The 19408-nt window shown below is 41.3% G+C and overlaps 1 protein-coding gene across 3 annotated transcripts in view; it reads right to left on the minus strand.

Moving 5' to 3' along the window:
• The window catches only part of pear1 (platelet endothelial aggregation receptor 1), a 52545-nt gene that overhangs the window by 17719 nt on the left and 15418 nt on the right, over positions 1-19408 (minus strand). For all 3 annotated transcript variants that reach the window (XR_014600525.1, XM_084053443.1, XM_084053442.1), the window contains exons 2-5: positions 9631-9741; positions 8993-9094; positions 7127-7227; positions 5337-5429 (exon numbers count right to left, since the gene is read on the minus strand). Coding sequence is in view for 2 of the 3 variants with exons in the window: in XM_084053443.1 (XP_083909569.1) it covers positions 5337-5429; positions 7127-7227; positions 8993-9094; positions 9631-9741 (407 nt within the window). In the remaining variant the exon portion in view is untranslated. The remainder of the gene's footprint in view (positions 1-5336; positions 5430-7126; positions 7228-8992; positions 9095-9630; positions 9742-19408) is intronic.

The raw sequence follows: 19408 nt of genomic DNA on the forward strand, positions 1-19408 counted from the left end.
TAATGGCACAGAGAAAACATCTATGAAGAATCTTGATGACGACCAGAGGTGGAAAAAGTACTCAAATGTTTTACTTAAGTAAAAGTATCAATACTGCAATGTAGAAGTACTCTGTTACAACAACAACAGTCCGGAATGTACTTAAAGTACCAAAAGTAAAAGTACTAAAATGTTTGAAAATAGCAGATCTACAAGCTCACAACGCGCCGCGATGCGACGCGTTCGGCTATTTTCAAATAGCCTAGGTATAAAATAGGGCTAAATTGGTTAATGTATGTTATATAACGTAATAATGTATATCTGCAAAGTAACTAGTAACTAAAGTTTTCAAATAATTGAAGTGGCGTAAAAGTACAATATTTGCCCCTGAGATGTAGTGGAGTAGAAGTAAAAGGACGGAAAATTGGAAATACTCCAGTAAAGTAAAAATTCCTCAAAAGTGAACTTAACTACAGTACATGAGTAAATGTACTTAGTTACTTTACACCACTGATGACGACCAGGAGCTGGTCCTTAGCTAAGCCAAGGTTTGTTTGGTCTTGGACCCTGATCCTGCTATACTCCTATTGAACAGCTGCTTTTTAGTGATATGATTATATGACGAATTTTGACTGTGATCTTTATTGCAAATGGTGGTGTATTATACACTGAAGTTTTGCTCTATTGGGTTAGGGTTATGAATATCACTTTCTTAACCTTTATTCCTCCAGGTTTGTTTGCTCCTTTATTGCTACAATGTGCTTGATATTAATACAGCATTTCTACACATACACCTGCCAGCACTTGATTTTCATGGAGGGGAAACTGAGCATTTGCCATTAGCCCAGCTTTAGTAACCTTTAGGCTACTGCCCCCTCTGGTAACTAACGATATCAACAACCCAGAAGCAATTCTGAAATGTAGGACCTCAAATATCAGAGTTAGCTCAGGCGCAGTAAAGTTGTAGACACAGAAATTGTTATTGTTATTTTATGCATTATGAGTATGGTGATATGATGACATTATAAAACCCAACTCAGTTAAACAAGCAATAATCCAATTTTATTAAATTCTATTCATATCATGGGGACTTTCATATCAAGCAAAGAATAACAGAACAGGAACAAGGTCACTATCGCCAAGAGAAGGACAGTGCAAGTGATCACTCCCTCAGGGCAATATATCTTCTCCATGTATAGTCACGGCTCTCCAACCAACCGTGATGTCCCTTCCACTTCCAAGTCAGCCCTTAGCTCAGGGAGTGTTATATTACCAACATATGATTTACAATTGACAGTGCAATTTGCATGGAGCCAACAAGACGAACGAGGTTAAAGTGGTTAATTTTACAGCAGTCTTTAAGGGGTTTAACCTGCCATGGTGAGTCGCACAGGGTTTGGATTTCAATGACAGTGAAGAGAGCTCAGGACATGCGGATCATTGTATAAGTAATGAAATTAGTCATGGATGCATTCCTCAGACGTCCCATCAATAACTCAAACTGTCGCAGGTGTGAAGCAGATTGGAAGAAACCTGAAATACAAAACTGATGTAAAAATATATTTTAAAGTAATAATAATTCCAAGTTAGGCAGTTTTTGACCACATGACATTTGGAAAATGCGTCTTTTTCCACACAGAATAGCATCTGTTTCTTCACACAAATTCTCAGCAAAGAGTCTTCAGCCACAGCCTTGCCCACCTATCTTCCACCCACCTATCCCCTCTCTGCCACATGCACGCCCTGTCACAGCTTTGAAAAGTACAAGGACTTCCTTGACCGTTACATGGAGGGATAAAGTACAGCCAAATTTGGCTTGGAGCAGAAGCAGTCCCACAGAATGCAATGTTTATTGCTCCAACTCAGAGCAGGACTGTTCCCTCTTTTGTTTAAACGAATCACAGGTTCACTTGTTCTGTGTGGGCATGCAAGAGGGTTTCTGGTAGACTGTGTGTCACACTGAGTTATAAGAAACTCAGCTGGAGTGACGATAATATTTACACTGGCATTCTCTAGGATGGCAACGTTGGTCAACTGAACAAGTCTATAGGGTCATCAACATGGGGGCTAAGGGCTGACAGAGCCAGGCATCATGGATCGGTGAACGTGTGAATAGTACTAGATTGGACAAGTGATTTATTTGAGAAACTGTACTAAGCCCAGCTGGCAGGGCACAAGCTTTCTGGTGAAACGAGATTTCCCAGACCTGTTCGCTCAGAAACAGGCCATTTGTATGTTATTTTCATGTGAGCACCAAAGTACATTGTTTTCTCTGATACAATGTTTTATCATGTAAAGTGCACATTGTTTTTGCGTCGTGGTACTGGCTTGGTTGAAACACTTGCCCTATATGGAGATTGACGATCTCTCCCAAGTTGGTGCATCATACTGTAGATGACTGACAGAGACTGGCATCCAAGTACTCTGATAATCGGCACTAACTCTGACAACCGGTGCTACACTAATGCGCAAGTTCGGTTTGGAGTCAGTGGAAGGTCTGTTCCATGGTATTCAGAATGTAATGTTTATTTATGTACACAGCAATATTTGCCATTAGGACATGAAGATGCATGTAAACATCTCATCCCTAATGCGGCCTTCACAGGGATATGAACTATTATTCGGAATATTTCATGCATGTAAAATCACTGATTGATGTGCACATTAGTACTGGCAGCTCTTCACTGTGCTTTATGCGGAATGCACAATGATATGGTGGGAAAATTCCTCTCTTTCCCCAGTGTATTTTCCAAGTGGTGGTGTAGCTCTCGCCTGTGTCCAAGGCAAGCTCCACATAATCTCCCGGGGATCTAACGCGGATTGGTTGAAACACTGGCCTGTGTTTTTGTCTTGATCTAGCGCTCCTATTAAAAATCGATTTCAAAACGGGGCATATGGCCAAAAAGCTAGCCAACACTTTACCCTCACTTTGTCTGGCACCCTAACATGCACATTCCTTATCTTATTTAGATAATCACCATTACCGCCGCCACCATCTTTTTTGTTCTCGGTCCTTCGCGTCATTTCTAAAACATCTGTCATGGGTTTCCTACTTTATCTCTACATGCAACTCTCCTCTCTTCTACGCTTTTGTGTACAGTGCCAACACTATGCACTCTTCACTGTCTTCTTTGCACCACCTTCTGTGTTTCTTTTGTGTCCACACAGTACTAAAGAGCATTCACCATGAAAACCTCAGGCCCTCTTCTCTTTCCCTCAGCCAGATAGCTCAACACACAGGCATCCAGGAAGTGTCAGCTCACATTCTGCCAGTAAGGCTCTATTATGGCTCTACTCATTGGGGCCAAGGCTTAAGTTCTGTCCAGAGAAAGAGAGTGAGAGAGAGAGAGAGTGAGAGTAGGGAGAGGGGGAAGGAAAAAGAGAGGAGAGAGACCACAGAGGGGTTTAATTTGGGGGTAGGAGGAGAGAGATTGAGAGAGTATGGGAAAGGGAGCAACAGGGAGAGAGAGAAATAGATAGAGGGTTGGGAAAGGAGAGGGAAGAAATAATAGAGGAGAGAGGGGGGAGAAATTAGAGTGCAGGAGAGAAGGAGAGGCATAGCAAAGAAGTAAGTAAGAGAGAGAGAGAAAGAAAGAAGGGAGAAGGGGAATGACGAGAGAAAGTGCAGGGTAGATGGGACAAGCAGAGAGAATAGGGTAACATTTTCCATTTCCCCTTCCTGTCATCTGATTCAACTGCTGCCCGTACAAACTAAACCCCTCTCTCTCTCTCTCTCTCTCTCTCTGAGAGGAGAGGGGGAAATGGAGGGAGGCGCACGCACTGTACTATTGACCCTGCTGAGTACCATGCAACAGGCTGATGTTTACAACGTTAGACAAAAGTAGTGGAAAACTTCATTTTGATGAAGCAACACGATTCCCAAAAGATCTCATTTGACTTTGATGGTGCACATTGTTTGGGTTTATTGTATTTAACCCATTAAGACCCGAGGCTGATTCTACAAATTCCCTCTAAATCAGTGGTTTTCACACTTTCAAGATTTTTCAAAAAATGTGGCTATTCAAAAATAGCAGATGTACAAGCTTCTCTTCTCACACTTTCAAGATTTTTCAAAAAACTTGGCTATTCAAAAACAGCAGATGTACAAGCTCACAGCGCGTCACTTCGTGCCGCGCTGTGAGCTTGTACATCTGCTATTTTTGAATAGCCAAAGCAAAAATCTAAAATGCTGCAGATGCTATCCCGGTTTTAACGGGTTAAAGTAATTTCATGGTAAAAAAAAAGAAAACCCTAACAACTCACACTTCAGATTGTTGCCAGGAGTTATAGCAGCAGTCTTTTTTTCTGCTGACTTTTGTTTTTACAAACAGTTAACCAAAAGTAGTACAATTATGACATGTACAGAAGAATGAAGTCTAATGCATGTCTTGTGTTGAATGGCACCGGAATAATTGGTTTTGTTGTGTGCAAGTTGTTCTTATATTCAGTGTTGCATTGAAGGTTATTTGTGGAAGGATGCTTATATGGCAATAAAATAAACTTGTATCTAAATGATGATATTATGGTTTCACTACATAGCTGAGGAGGACTTAACCGATCTTAATGAAGCTAATAGTCAGCAAATAGTTATCAAATTCAGTCTACTGTTTACAAAACTACACTCTGGATTCCTTTAGACTAGAGATACTGACTTGACTTAAAGCAGTGTTTTTCAGCCAACGTAGAATAATGGATGTTGGAACAGAATTTGAAGTAGAGATATTAGTATCATTATTATTGTGAATAATCATAAGATGAAAAATGGCAACTGACAGTGAGGGGAGGAGGAGGAGGTAGGACACGTTGTCCTCCTGGACTATTAAACTTGTTTCTGGAAGGAGGTTGACAGCAATGACACAATGTGTTGTTCAGTGTGTTCTCTAATGCTCCCTCTCTGTTTCCATTGGACGGGTGTCCTGTGTGATGGAGCCGTGTGTGACAATCAGCCATTTGACTAGTGGCCATTTAGTTGTGCATGCAAGTGTGCGTGTGTGTGTGTGTGTGTGCGTGCGTGCGCGTGCGTGCGCGTGCGTGCGTGCGTGCGTGCGTGCGTGTGTGCGCGTGCGTGCGTGCGTGCGTGCGTGCGTGCGTGCGTGCGTGCGTGCGTGTGTGCGTGTGTGTGTGTGTGTGTGTGCACTCGTACACAGTTAATTTATCCATTTGTACACTCTCAGAGTAAAATTTACATGGAGGATTATTATCGTTAAATTTGTTGGTGTATTTGCGAGAGGAGAGAGAAAGAAGGAGAGAGAGAGAGAGAGAGAGAGAGAGAGAGAGAGAGAGAGAGAGAGAGAGAGAGACAGACAGAGAGACAGACAGAGAGAGAGAGAGAGCAGAGAGTGGATTGCTATACGCACCACTGGAGCAGTCGTCTCCTCGCCAGCCTCCCTCACACTGGCAGCGATCTGGGGCGACACATCGTCCGTGGACACACTCCTTGGTGCAGCGAGCTGATGATGAAAAACACATTTTTACACCCGTTCTGACACACTGGGATGGTCAAGATGACTCAATAAGTGGTACATATTCAAAAGGCCAGTCATAGTGCTCAACAAGAGGGTGCGGTCATCAAAAAGTAATGTACAATAACACGGAGGTTAAGAAAAATGCCCAAAGCCACAAAACAGTAGTAAGGTTTGGATTATTTATCAATAACCACACATATCAGGGTGTATAACCTTATTCCAGAAGATATTAATCATTCTATATTCAATTCTTTCACAGGTGTCATTTATAGTAAGACGTCTGTGCACTATATGTGATTAATAAAAGTACAGGTCACCACTTTAAACCCTATTATACTTCATTGACAAGAGTCCCCCAGGGGTCTATACTAGGCCCCCTCTTTTTTTCCCTCTACACCAAATCTCTTCGCCGAAAATAGCCAATCTACAAGCTCACAGGTATAAGCTTGCTTCTCTAAAACAGTTATATTCCATTATACTCGCTTCCAGAATCTATTCCAAACATCACAATATAGAGCAGTGGTTCTCAACCAGTGGTCCCAGCTAAAACATTATGGGAGTTGGTAACCAAATGGACCCTTATAGATCTTTAACTCTTGAGAGCGTCAAATGAATTTTTGCATTTTACGCTCTCAAGAGTTAAATTATTGTTAAACATCTGCATGACTTAATTAAAGAATTGTTATTTTTGATCAAAGTTTGCCTGTCATCTCTCCTATGGTACAGTACCACATCAATACAGCATGGAATTGTGGACAAAATCGTATCCAACGATAACAAAATATTCTACGTTTTGAGTCTAAATCTCATAAAATGGTGGATCCATGGCTCATATGCAGAATAAATAATGGATCTTGATATGAAAAAGATTGAAAACCACTGCAATAGAGTGATGCCAGATGAACAGCTGGACTCAACCATGTGATTCAAGTCACGGCTCTGATGTTAGCTGGGGTTTCATGCCAGTAAAAGGCGCTTCCTCTCAGGGTGGGCTTCCAACCAGTTTCAACCTCACCAGTCCTGCACTCGCCAGCAATAAAGAGCTGCTCCACTACTGATGACGCTAATTCAGAAACGGTTGGAGTCACTTTCTAAAACAATGTTTTATTTATAGCCCTAATCCTGTTTTGTAATTCACACCGGACTGCTTTGCTTTTCTTACTGACTTTTACTGAAAATGCTGTACAACGATTATTGTGATTTGCGATTTACAATATTATTACGATTATCAAAATATGCTTAAAACTCTTAAAATTCCACTTTTGTTAACCACTTGAACCCCAGCATCCATATTCTGGGGGGAACGTTTGCCAAAAATAGCCAATCTACAAGCTCACAATGCGCCGCAACGCGACGGGTTGATTTGGTAGAGAGTGAAAGCACTTCTAAGATTTGATAGAGAGTGAAAGAGATTTGGTAAAGAGTGAAAAACTGTAACAAGTATGTTCTTTACAGATCCGTTTTACCAATTATAGAGGGTTTAAGTGATACCGGATATGCAGCTCGGCAAAGGTGAATTGATCCCAGTGCATGACGGAGGACAATTTCACGTTAAATTAAAATCTCTGCGCGTTCTTTATCACGAAAAACGATAATAACGATTATCGTCCCATCCCTATTTAGGACAGCAGGATCACTGAGGAGTGAGTTCACATGATTCCACAATAAATAAGACTACTCACGGACACATCTGTCCCTGCTCTCGTAGTAGCCTGGGCAGCACTGATACCTCCTGCGATAGTCCATCTTCACTGCCTGTCTGTAGGCTGTCTTGTAGGTGATTCTAAAAACAATCAGATGCAGTGGTGTAAAGTAACTAAGTACATTTTCTCAAGTACTGTACTTAAGTACAATTTTGAGGTATTTTTTACTTTACTGGAGTATTTCCAATTTTCAGTACTTTTACTTCTACTCCACTACATCTCAGAGGCAAACTAGAAAAAGTGCTCCTCGGAGCACAGGTCTCCGCCAGGTCAGTTAGGCTATTGTGGCCTCTGGTGGCGCTATAAGGCCAATGTGAAAAGGGTGCCATTTCTTTTTAGGCCTTGCACGACAATCGGACACTGACTGCATTCATGATTTGAGGCATTTTGTTAAAAACATTTGTTTTGCTAAATTAGACCTGCTGGTGGCGCTATAACAGGCCAATGTTAAAAGGATGGCATTTGTTCCTCAACATAGTGTGAATGTGCGTGCAAGGTTTGATCGCAATCGGACGGTGCGTTCATGATTGGCTTGTTTTTGTTCAAAACAAGCCAATAATGAAAACTTTAGATGTCAATCTTAGCCAATCAGGATGGAATATGAAACATCAAACACACCCGTCTTGATCACATGACTATAGAGATCATGTGTACCGATTTGCGTGAAATTTGGATAAAATTGGAAGGAGTAGTATAAAATAATGTGTTTTACATAAGTCGGCCTCTTGGTGGCGCTATAAAAGGCAGATGTGAAAAATGCAGGGCAAAGGTTTTTCCTTGACCTCTAGGGAGTGTGCATACAAAGTTTGACACAGATCGGTGCAGTTATAGATAAAAACACGAATCGGCCTGTTATAGCGCCACCATGAGGCTGATTGGAACATTTTCAAATGGTATTTCTTCCTCTGCCTAATGGGAATGTGCGTGCAAAATGTCACGGAAATTGCATGCTGTGTTCATGATTTGAGGCATTTTGTTCAAAGCAAAGCACTCCTGTAAACTTTGGAAGACATTTTTAGCCAATCAGGATGGAATATGAAAGATCGGAAAGACCCGTTTCGTTTAATGACTATAGAGATACTGTGTACCGATTTGCGTGATTTTTGGACAAAATCTGTAGGAGTACTGTCAAAAAATATGTTTTGCCCAAATCGGCCTCCTGGTGGTGCTACAGTATAAAGGGCCCATGAGAAAAAATTGGGGCAGAGGTTCTGAATTGGCATCCAGGCGTGTGTGCACAGTTTCGCTGCGATCAAGCCAACGGTGCCGGAGATTAGCTGGTCACAGACGGACGGATACACGGACACACGGACACACGGACACACGGACACACGGACGCACGGACACACGGACACACGGACGGACGGACAGGGGGAAAAAAAAACTCTCGCCATGCCTTTCGGCCTGGCGGAGACAATAATGTACTTTTACAATTATTTGAAAACCTAAGTTACTAGTAACTTTGTAGATTTGGATTATTATTACAAAACATTAATCACATCAGCCAATCAGCCCTATATACATTTCGGCCGTTTGAAAATAGCCGATCTACAAGCTCACAGTCCTATTGTGAGCTTGTAGATCTGCTGTTTTCAAAAGATAATCATACATTTTGAAAACTTGTGAAACGGGACATTCTGCATGATGAGTACTTTCTACTTTTGTATACCAATACTTTTTAGTATTGATACTTTTACTTAAAAAAAGTAAAAAATGTGAGTACTTTTTCCACCACTGATCAAATGCAACATTTGCTGTGCTCCTCTGATCCACTCACGGCAGGAACAAGAAGAGAGTCATCAATAAAGCATGAAGCTACGTCATACACATATACAATATAGATACCTGTGGCGGGTGCATCTGTATGATGTGCGGGGATCAGAGCAAGGCTCCTCTGTCACATGGTCATATGGATGTGAGTATGACTCCTTCACTGAGGTGGTGTAGCTGAAAAGCAGAAAAAGTTGCACACGGTCAACAGAAAATGTATGAATCATCGTTTGACTGGAAATGTTGATGTCTTTCAATTTGTTGATATCAATCTGCAAATGATGTTGCCTTGGAAAAACACACTGAAGAATGACCCAAACATAAAACTGTATTCTATAGTGCTTTGAGCTCCTTCTTTATTAGAACTATTGGTTATATTTTCATTATCTTGTGATGTGTAAAATATAATATGATTAGCCTATACTTAACAGGTGGACTGATAATGTATATCAGTCCACCTGTTAATTATTCTTCTTAGTCTTAAATATAATGTAAATGAACTACCTGCTCACTCATTCTCATCAGAGAGGTGCTGTACAGTATATACAGTATAAAGATTGCTTCTTACTCACTTAATGTGAAACTCTACAGGCAGAAGCTCTATACGCTATACTACTTATACTGTAAGCTCTAATCAAGCTCTAAGCTGTGAGATTGTAGCAGCAAGTATACCGTACAATTCAGTATTTGTTATTTTGTTGAATAGAACTGACCTCTCCCATAGACTGCACACATTAGGGTCTCTCGGGTTCAGAGACCAGGATTGTCCAATCAGGAAGCTAAGAACCAGCAGGACGGCAAAGCTCCGCAGATAAAGCATGGTGCTGAGGACATAGAAGAACAATAAATAGTATAAATAGTGAAACAAACAAGTGCACAATTTTTCTTTGGCACGAGAGCCAAGGGTCAACATCTTAAGATGAACACTAGAGCAAAAAGATTCCTCGAGCACATTAGTTGTACACAGAGTCACAGACAGATAAACAAACAAACCAAAAAGTAGGTTCTTAGATCTTAGGCTCTCTTTCTTCAGATTCTTACAATGTTTATACAATGCAATACTTTATTCTTCTCAGAGTGACTTTGCTTATGTTGCTTAAGATATTACTAAACTGAAGAGTTAAGAGACAAACCTTTACATTGTGAAAACATTTTGGAGGGGCGCATTTTTATCCCACACACAGTCTCGATATTGACCCAAATACCTGTATAATAGTTTAGTAAGCTACATGTACTGTGCTGTCGTATAGTGCAGCATAGAAACATTGCACAACTGCAGAACAATTGTCTAAACATGTATTAACTCTCACCACATGCTTCTACCCTCAAACTACACTAGAATTGTTGACATTTTCTGTGCAGCACATCATATTTTCTAGCCGTACAGTATCTTTGATTGAGGTTGTGTAACATTTCATAATCTAATGAATGGAAAGATTTATTGTGAACTTCTCTCTCTGCTGGTTGTAATGATATTCTTAGCTCCTATAAATTGTGGCAAGTATTTTATCCCCCGTAAAAGAGTTCATTAAACACTAAGCAGAGACGAGGCAATGAGCCAAACCTTAAGTGTTAACCCTGTCTGCATCTGCAAGTTGTCTTAATATGGTACATACTGTAGAAGACTGGCAAACAATAGGGAAGATAGACACGAGCAGAGGGAGGGAGAGAGAGAGAGAGAGAGAGAGAGAGGGGGGGAGGGGCAGAGAGAGATAGGTACTAGAGAGAGAGAGAGTGAGAGTGTGTGTGTGTGTGTGTGTGTGTGTGTGTGTGTGTGTGTGTGTGTGTGTGTGTGTGTGTGTGTGTGTGTGTGTGTGTGCACGCGAGAGAGAGAAGTAGAGAAAGGGGAAAGAGAAGGATCAGAATGAATAAATGTGACTCCCAACTTCATCCTAGCCACCATCAATCAGAGAAGGAGTGAAGCCTCCACACTCCTCCATCTTCCCCTTCCACACTCCAACACCATCTGGATGTTATCAGTGTGTCAGGCCCAAGAGAGCGCCTCGTGATGGGGACCCTTTTTGGGCTCTCAGGGAGCAACAGGGAGGCAATTCCCCAAAGAGAGACCCTTTTCCCCCTCAAAATTTCTGTGGAAATGGCCACAAGTTCAGCAGCCCAGTGGTATGAGCCTTTCGAAAAGGCCATTGGTCCTATCGTGGGAATAGGGCCGTTTATAGAGAAGGGCACATCATGTCAACATAGGATTGGTCAGGCCTGTCCCCTCTGTTTTCCCAACAAGTCCCCTCTGACAGAGTTGCTGCACAGCTTCTCAAGTCATCCACCAAAGGCCCTGCGAGAATTCAGTTATGTTAGGGCACTGCCACTGAATATCAGAGAATATTGTGGGTCAAATATGGAGAGAAAACGCTTACGAGAAAAAGTCACTCATGAGAAATGATATGATATTTGAGATATGAGATAATGAAGATTTTTTTATCACACACTTTATGTATATTTTATATTTTACATTGTTGTCCGATTAACTTACTCCTTTTCCTTTTTTTTAATTTCTTTGTTCTTATGACTGTATTTTGTTACTCCATAAGGCTAAGGAAAATAATTTCACCCACCCTTTTACACATCAAACTTGTGATGTGACAATAAACTTGAAGTTGAAGTTAACATAATTTAGAATGGCACTACAGTGAAATATAGTTGCATTAAGTGAATAATAACAAATTTCCCCTTGCACTCAATATCCTTTAGGCACACTGAATAGAAACACCAATAAACGAGTGAGTGCAAACTGGCTACACTTCAGTTTCACCCCTATTTGACCAGTGCTGCCCAGAGTCTTGGCACAGTGAGAACTGTGACATAAATCTCTGTCCACTCACTGATCTGCTGCTTTAGATATACACTCCCTCTCACTATACTCTCCTATTCACTGTCAAGGGCTAATTCACTTTTTGGCACGAATGCTAACGCCTAAGAAAGCCTTACCACAAAAACAGAATTTTATAAGAACAGGCGTATGGTTTTTATTAAGACGAGCAATCGACTTTACCAGCAACTTCATTGGACTTGGGGGTAAATATTTTTCATTACCTATTCTTTCTTTTTTTCTTTCTTTCTTTTTTCATTTTAATTGTGCTTCATTAGAGAAAGCCATCAAACCGCATGGGAATGCTTAAGTGCTGAGAAACAGAGCGGGGAAGGCCTGCTTAACGAGTGCAGACATGGAGGAGAGTTGTTTTGATGTCAAGCTCAGCTGCAGTTCACATTATATTATTTAGACTACCTTCAGGTTGGACGGTGAGTAGGTAGACGTCTGGCACTCCAGGAGGTACTATCATCACCTACTCCATTACAATTGTGCACTTTGTACTTTCATTGACTTTGTGCTCACTGGTAAGTTCATTATGTATAAAGGAGGTTTTCATTAAGTACAACCATAGCATCAATGTGTTCATGAAACACTTTGTATCATACAAATGCAGGTGCTCTAAAACTGATAAATTGATTGTCATTATTATGCAGCTCCACCCCCACGACCCCCCCCCCCCCCGCCCCCCCCCCCCCCCCCCCCCGCGCTGATCATTGATTCCTGTCCCTGATTCAGATAGCACTCCACAGCCTCATTAAATTCAGCCCTAAGTTATCATTATTACCCATAATAGTTCATTTTAAGACATCCATTTTCCAGACTGACTTCCTGATCTTTCTGTCTCAGACAACCTTTGGCTATGTGGCAGAAAGTATCATTAAGTATCAAACTATCAATAATCTTGAGCTATCTGGCTTAAGGCTCTCGTTAGATATTCGTTTGGATATCATTTTTTAACAGCTAACCTCTCTTATCCACTGGTAACACAAGGTGATACATTACACCAGCTATAATGTTACTAGCCTAGGTTAGGTTTGCTTCAACACTCTTTGGGGTTATTTAAAATGAGAAAAGCAGATGCTCTTATCCAGCTCAGTGAAACTTTCATGTGGGATTATAAAACAAATAGAGCATAGGAATACACACAGACTCAAACACACAATCTCTCTCTTCCTCTCTTCTTCCTCCTTCCCTCCCTCTCTTTCATTTTCTCTAATTAGTTCATGGACTGATCATTTGTCTTCATGTTTTTGAACATGTTCCATACACAAAATGAGTCCCATAAGTTGACACGAGTACAGAGGGCCTATTTATAGTATCTGAGGGCTTTTTGCTAATTCATTGCTCTCTCCTCGGCCTATAATATCAAGACCTAAACGTGCGAGCCCACGCGTACAGCGATGTGTACCAACTGAAGAAAACTGTAACTCTCTTTCCATGACCGCACAGGGCTCTTCAATGAAAACATATCCCGAAAGAAAACAGATACATTTGGTTTTGTATTAGTCTCACTAGACACTCTTACCCATGTTATTACCATATTCAATTTCAATCATGGCTTCTGCTGAATACATAAGTGCTGACAACTGAAAAATTATTTTGATTTGATTCCATGATCGAGAGCTGACTGTTCCTGAATCCTGACACATGAGCATTTCTTTCCTATTTAGACTATAGGCAGTCACTGCTAGCATGCTGTGATAGCACTTCCATCTTTGTGACCGAAACGTTGCTCCTCTCTCAATACATTTGCTCCTGTACCGTACCAGTTTGGCAGTGTGCGGGCGTATTCTTTTATTATTGATAAGCACTTCCATCTTTGACATGAAAGCAACAGAAGGATGATGCGAATCATGGATGAAGACCTTGGAGCAGCATCTTTGATCAATATTTACATGTTTGATTTATTTAACCTTAACTTATTCAAGAAGTCCCATCGAGATACAAGTCTCTTATACAAGGGAGACCTGGCCAAAATGGCATCAAACTTAAAGAAACAATTTAAAATGTTCTTGAATGTCACATGACACTAAAATAACTTGAAATGTATTTCTAATCTACGCTCTTCATGAGGACTGCTTAAAGATGACTGAAAAATTCCCTGACGATGAGCCTCAGAGCTGTGTTGTACAGTATACTGTATATGGACACGCCTCCAGACGACATTAGATTTTCGTACTCATCTTGGCATTCCATAATCTTCCTGATTAGGGAAAGTGAATAAGAGACTCTTTGAGTACAATAAGAGAGGAGTGTTTTTTCTTCATGCTGGTGAAATTATACACACATGGCAGTAATCTAACTGTTCTTCCCCTGCATCCACTAATTCTAACCCCCCCCCCCCCCTCCCCCCTTTCACATGCGCTATTTTCTCACTCTTTTATTTGCTGTGTTTCTCTCTTTCACTCTAACGGTCTATTTCTCCCTCTACCCTATACTCTTTAGTTGAAATACTAATTTGAAGTAGAAAATATTAGTCACCCTTTGGAAGAGAAAGTCGAAGAGGAAAGGAAAATAAAATAGAAGGAATAACATATTGCCTGTGCAGTGTGCACAGCAAGAAGGGAGGGGTGTGTGTGTGACGTGTGTGTGTGTGCGTGTGTGTGTGTGTGTGCGTGCGTGCGTGCGTGCGTGCGTGCGTGCGTGCGTGCGTGTGTGTGTGAGCCTCGGAGAAGAAAAACGGAGAAAAAGACTGAGCCTCTGTGTCTGAGAAATATAGTGACAAAAATAGAGAGGAGACATAATATGACTGCATATGAGACCGGTGTCCCATAAAATAGATTAAATAGATCTACAGCATAGATGTAGAATACAGAATACAGAAAACATCTACAATTCCTATTTCTTCTTGGATTTCCACAGACAATTACCGTATTACAACAATAGGATGCATAAAAATGTACACAGCTTTAATCTTTACATAAACAAAATCTACAAGTGCATATTTGCATTTGGTGTAGAGCGGTCTAGACTTATAACACGAGGGCTGAGTTTTGGCCATAAAACTGTGCTGAGTCATCTATCGCGTCATGTCAATTATTATTTCACGTTATGCAAAAAGCAATCAACCCTCACCTCAACACCCAGTCACCTGCATGTTTTAATGTTATGGCCACTTGATGCAAGGGTAAAATAAAGTAACTTAATATCTATGTACTGTACTACTACACTTTGAGGTGGGGTAATTCGTTTGGCAACGTAGACTGGCAATGCTTCCGATAACAGACGCTGTGTGAAGCTCCGGATGATAAATCTTGATGTTCCTAAAGTTATGTGATGAAGACAACGACGCTGGTGCAACATCTAGGCCACTGTCACCCTTTAGAATTAATTTAAATGATCAACCATCAATGGTATCAAAAGGCTGTATTGTAGCCTCTATAGGAAAATCATGATCCTCATTAGGCCTATAGGCTTGTGTCATCAATTTACAATTCAACCTTTCGAACAACAAACCTATAAAACTTATTTGAGACTGAACCTGACAGAAACTGACAGCAGGAACGAATTAGAGCACTCCGTGTGACACACAACCACAGCCACGGGCCCCACTCCTGAGCCATGTGCCCTCCCCCCTCCCCTACCCCACTCCCGTCCCTCTCCCCACCCCACCCCCAAATCTATTAAAACAGAGTTACTGTAAACTGAGTATAAAACCCATAATCCTTTGCATCTGGGTTCTTGTCTTGGCGCACAGGGTAGGTTCGGATACGACCGCAGCTAGCTAGGCTGGCACTGCCATGCGCCACATGTTGGGTGGGTGGACTGGAGGGGCAGTACGGACCCTTAACCCATTAAGAGCGGGAAATCATCTGTGTAACCACTTTAACCATTATTTTATACTTTAGCCATTAAAAAATAGCAGATATACAAGCTCATAGCGTGTCACTTTGTGCCACGCTATGAGCATGTGGATCTGCTAATTTTTTTTTAAATCGTGAACATTTGTGACAAATCTTTGAATGTATATAGTTTTTAAAGTGAACATTCTTTCAAATCTTTGCTTCTGGGGGTCCCTGGAACAAAATCTTTGACATGAGAAAGTTTGAGAACCACTGATAAAGCAACATACGTTTTTTTCAGAAAGCTGTTTGGATTTAGAAGACATTTGTAGAATCAGCCTCAGGACTTAATGGGTTAACAACACAATGTAGAAAAAACGAGGGGGGGGGGGGACTATTCCATGCCACACCCAACATGTTAAGCTCATGACGCTTGAAGACACACAATAAACTCCCAAAACACAGAATAATTTGTCCCATTGCTCTGGTTTATCCAGCGAAACAAAACTCCTAAATCCCAACACATTTCATTGCGTTTACAGGAAGGCATCATATACGGTAAGAAGGTGGCACTGAACTGCACAGCTCAACCCCCCACACCCCACACTGGAAAGGTTTCTGGGTGGAAAACTCTTGACGGCTCATGGGCCGCTGACGGTTCTCGTGGGAGTTGCGTGACAAAAAGGATGATCTAGGAGGCGAGAGGAGGGGGAGATTTCAGGGAGAGTACTTGGAGGTCTGCATTTCGCAGCATCTTTTGGTTGACCTATTGCCAAGATTAATGTAAGCAAACAGGAGATATCTTGACCTATTGACCTTTGAACTTTGGGAAATAGCAAACTGTTACTTTTGTCTCTTTTTGTAGACTAGATATTATCGTGAGTTGAGCTCTGGCCTACTCCATAATTCCATCCTAGAATTATGACAGCAAATCCATCCTCTAGCTCACAGTAAAAACAAACAAATCAAATAATCGAGAAATTCATTTTTGGAAAAAAATCTAATTAATTACGGTATATATATCAACGAATCGATTCACAATTTAAGCGTTATTTTAAATCTCGTTGCACAACAGTGTTGTGCAATAATAGTGAGATGATGATCTACAAGCTCAAGATGATCTGACGCGTTGTGGGCTTGCTTACGTTTTTTGAAACTTTTCTGCTATGCCCAAAATTGAGCATCGAAGTCTGACGTCACTGCCGCAAGAGGGCGCTGTTCCGCTGGTTTGTGGCTTTATTTTTTGTGTTGAAATCCCCATTGGGGAATCTTAGATCACGTCATATAAGAACTGTGTTCCAAACATAAACACACCACCCCGGCGATTCTGTCAGGGGGGTGGCTCTGCATCGTTTATGATATTCATTCATATTTGATACAGCCTGTTTCTGGTGAAAAAGTCTTAAGAACTACACTTCCGGGTCGGAAATAACCGTCCCCTACAGCAGCCGCGTTCATTGTTACTAGCGTTTATTGTTACTCTTAGGGTAAATTTCCACCTTCAGTCGATGCTTCATATCCATATGAGTAAAATCGGCGGGGTGGTGTGTTTATTTTTCGAACACAGTTCTTATATGAGGCGATCTAAGATTCCCCCATGAGGATCTCAACACAAAAAATAAAGCTATGAACCAGCGTAACAGCGCCCTCTAGCGGCAGTGACGTCAGTACTTCAGTGCTCTAGGGATCAAATACTAATCGATTATTTTATTAAATGATCGATTATCTATCCATAATCAATTTGTTATAGCGATGTATGCAGTGAATATTTACCTAGAGCCATGAAAGAGTAGCACGGCATGTGATTACCAGTTTACCAGCAACGTTGTCTTCATCACCAGTGTAGTGAGCTAAGCTACCAGTTACTTGGACTCTCAGTAAATAGTTGCCTCTATTCACATGCTTCACAATGATTGAAATAATTGGTACAAGTTATCTCCGCCCATGAACAGCCTCTCCTGAAATTAGTTTTGAATAAATTAAACACACAAACAACTGCTCAATGTCGCTTAAATCCATGGTCTCTGAGTGCAATGCTGTAATATGATCCCTTGTTGTTATGTAGTCTATATTGTTTGATGTATCTTCAGTATGCTGCCATCAGCTCAATAATTAATTTCAATGTGCTAATTCAAAGGACATACATGAAACCTATTATATAAGTAACTCATAACTATATTATTGACGAGCATACTCTACTCGTGGCTGTGGACACTCTGCTCTGTGTAGAAAAACAGGATAAATGTACCCCCCCCTCCCACTAAACAGTTGTCCAAGTTTAGGTTCCAGCGGGAACCAACAATTGCTAGCTCCACAATTTTGCTGGCCACCAGGTCTGAGGTCACTTCTCCCCTTGAATATCAAAGGGATGAAGAGAAGGGGAAAAAAACGTTGGGTCAGGGAGGTTGCAAAGCATGATGGTCACACCTATTCCTGTAACGCTAGTGAGCAGCTACAGTAGCAGTTATCCACTTCGACTAAACCCTACTGTATATTCTTCTTTGACCAGAGTCCCCCCAGGGGTCTATCCCGCTCCTTTTTTCACCTTTACTCCAAATATGTTTGCCGAATGTTCTTCGAATAGGGATGCTAGTGCTCATGTTGTGGAAGAGGTAGGGAAGTTTGCGCTCTAAACTCAAGGCTTACTAGGGCTGAAAACAGTGTTGATGATGGTCTGAGGACCGAAACGTCCACTCTCTGTGTCACTTTATTTCACCATGTCACTTTTTGCACTTTTGTAAGTAAAGGACTATTTTTGCATCTAAAGAGCCTCATTTTTCATTGTTCAGTGTGCAAGCCTTTTTGTTGTTTAGCGTCCAAGTTGTTACATAAGCTAGAGTACAACCAGGGGCGATGGTGGTGGGTTTGTGTTGGAGTCTGTCTTCATGAGTGTGGTCATGGGGTATTGAGGGTACTGGTGTGTTGAGAGCTTATGTTCCCCAACAGTGATAGAGAACAGAGCCTGTGAATAACAGAGGCTAGGATGATAACGTCACCATGGCGACACTGTTGTTTTGCACCAAATGAAAACTTCAGCATGAGTTCTACAAAGTAGTACAGATACAGTAAGTCACCTGTGGAATATATGCCTGACTGTAGCCTTTTAGTTTAAAAGTATGTTTCTCTCTCTCTCTAAGTTCTGAATACATTTCAGGGAGTATTTTCCCCCACAGATTGGATGTTATTTTGTAATGCTACCCTTGCAAACACATCTAATGCATTTGTCCTTTTGACCAAAGTCTCTTCATATGTCTGACAACAATACCCGTCATTTCCTGACCAACACAATGTGCTCAGTGCTGACATGCAAAAATACAAAAGTGCCAATGAAAAAAACTTTACACAATAAGTAGGGCTACTCTTTGCAGATGTGGTTTTTGTCTGACAACAGCAGCACACTTTTCTTTTCTTTTTTTTTGGTTGTTGTGTTGGGCTTCTGGCCAATGTGAGGCCTCTTCTCTCTGCCTCTTCGCTCCCTGTTGCAACTCCCCAATTGAGTGGAGACTTGTGCGCTCTCGTGCACAAGCCCACAGTGCAAACTGCCTCTCGGTCCTCCACAGTCCAGACCATAACCACAGGCAGAATGACTGTGGCTTTATCGGTCAAAGAAAGTACAGGGATCCGCACAAACAAAATCAAACACTCAAAACCAAACACGCGATGACAAATACACAAACTTGCACATTGACAGAAGAGCACATAATTATACATACATGCACACCTTAATTGAACATCACTATTGGTCTTTTAAATAAGCTGTGTGTTTTAAACCACTTAAGAGTGCAAAATGGTGGAAAACCCAAAATGGAGGCCCAGGCTGAGGTTTCAGAAGGACATGACCATACAGTGCTGTAATTATATGTACCGTAATGCTCTGTGGAT

The sequence above is a fragment of the Gymnoscopelus microlampas genome (genome assembly GCF_963454915.1).
Source record: "Gymnoscopelus microlampas genome assembly, chromosome: 3".
Classification (NCBI taxonomy): domain Eukaryota; kingdom Metazoa; phylum Chordata; class Actinopteri; order Myctophiformes; family Myctophidae; genus Gymnoscopelus; species Gymnoscopelus microlampas.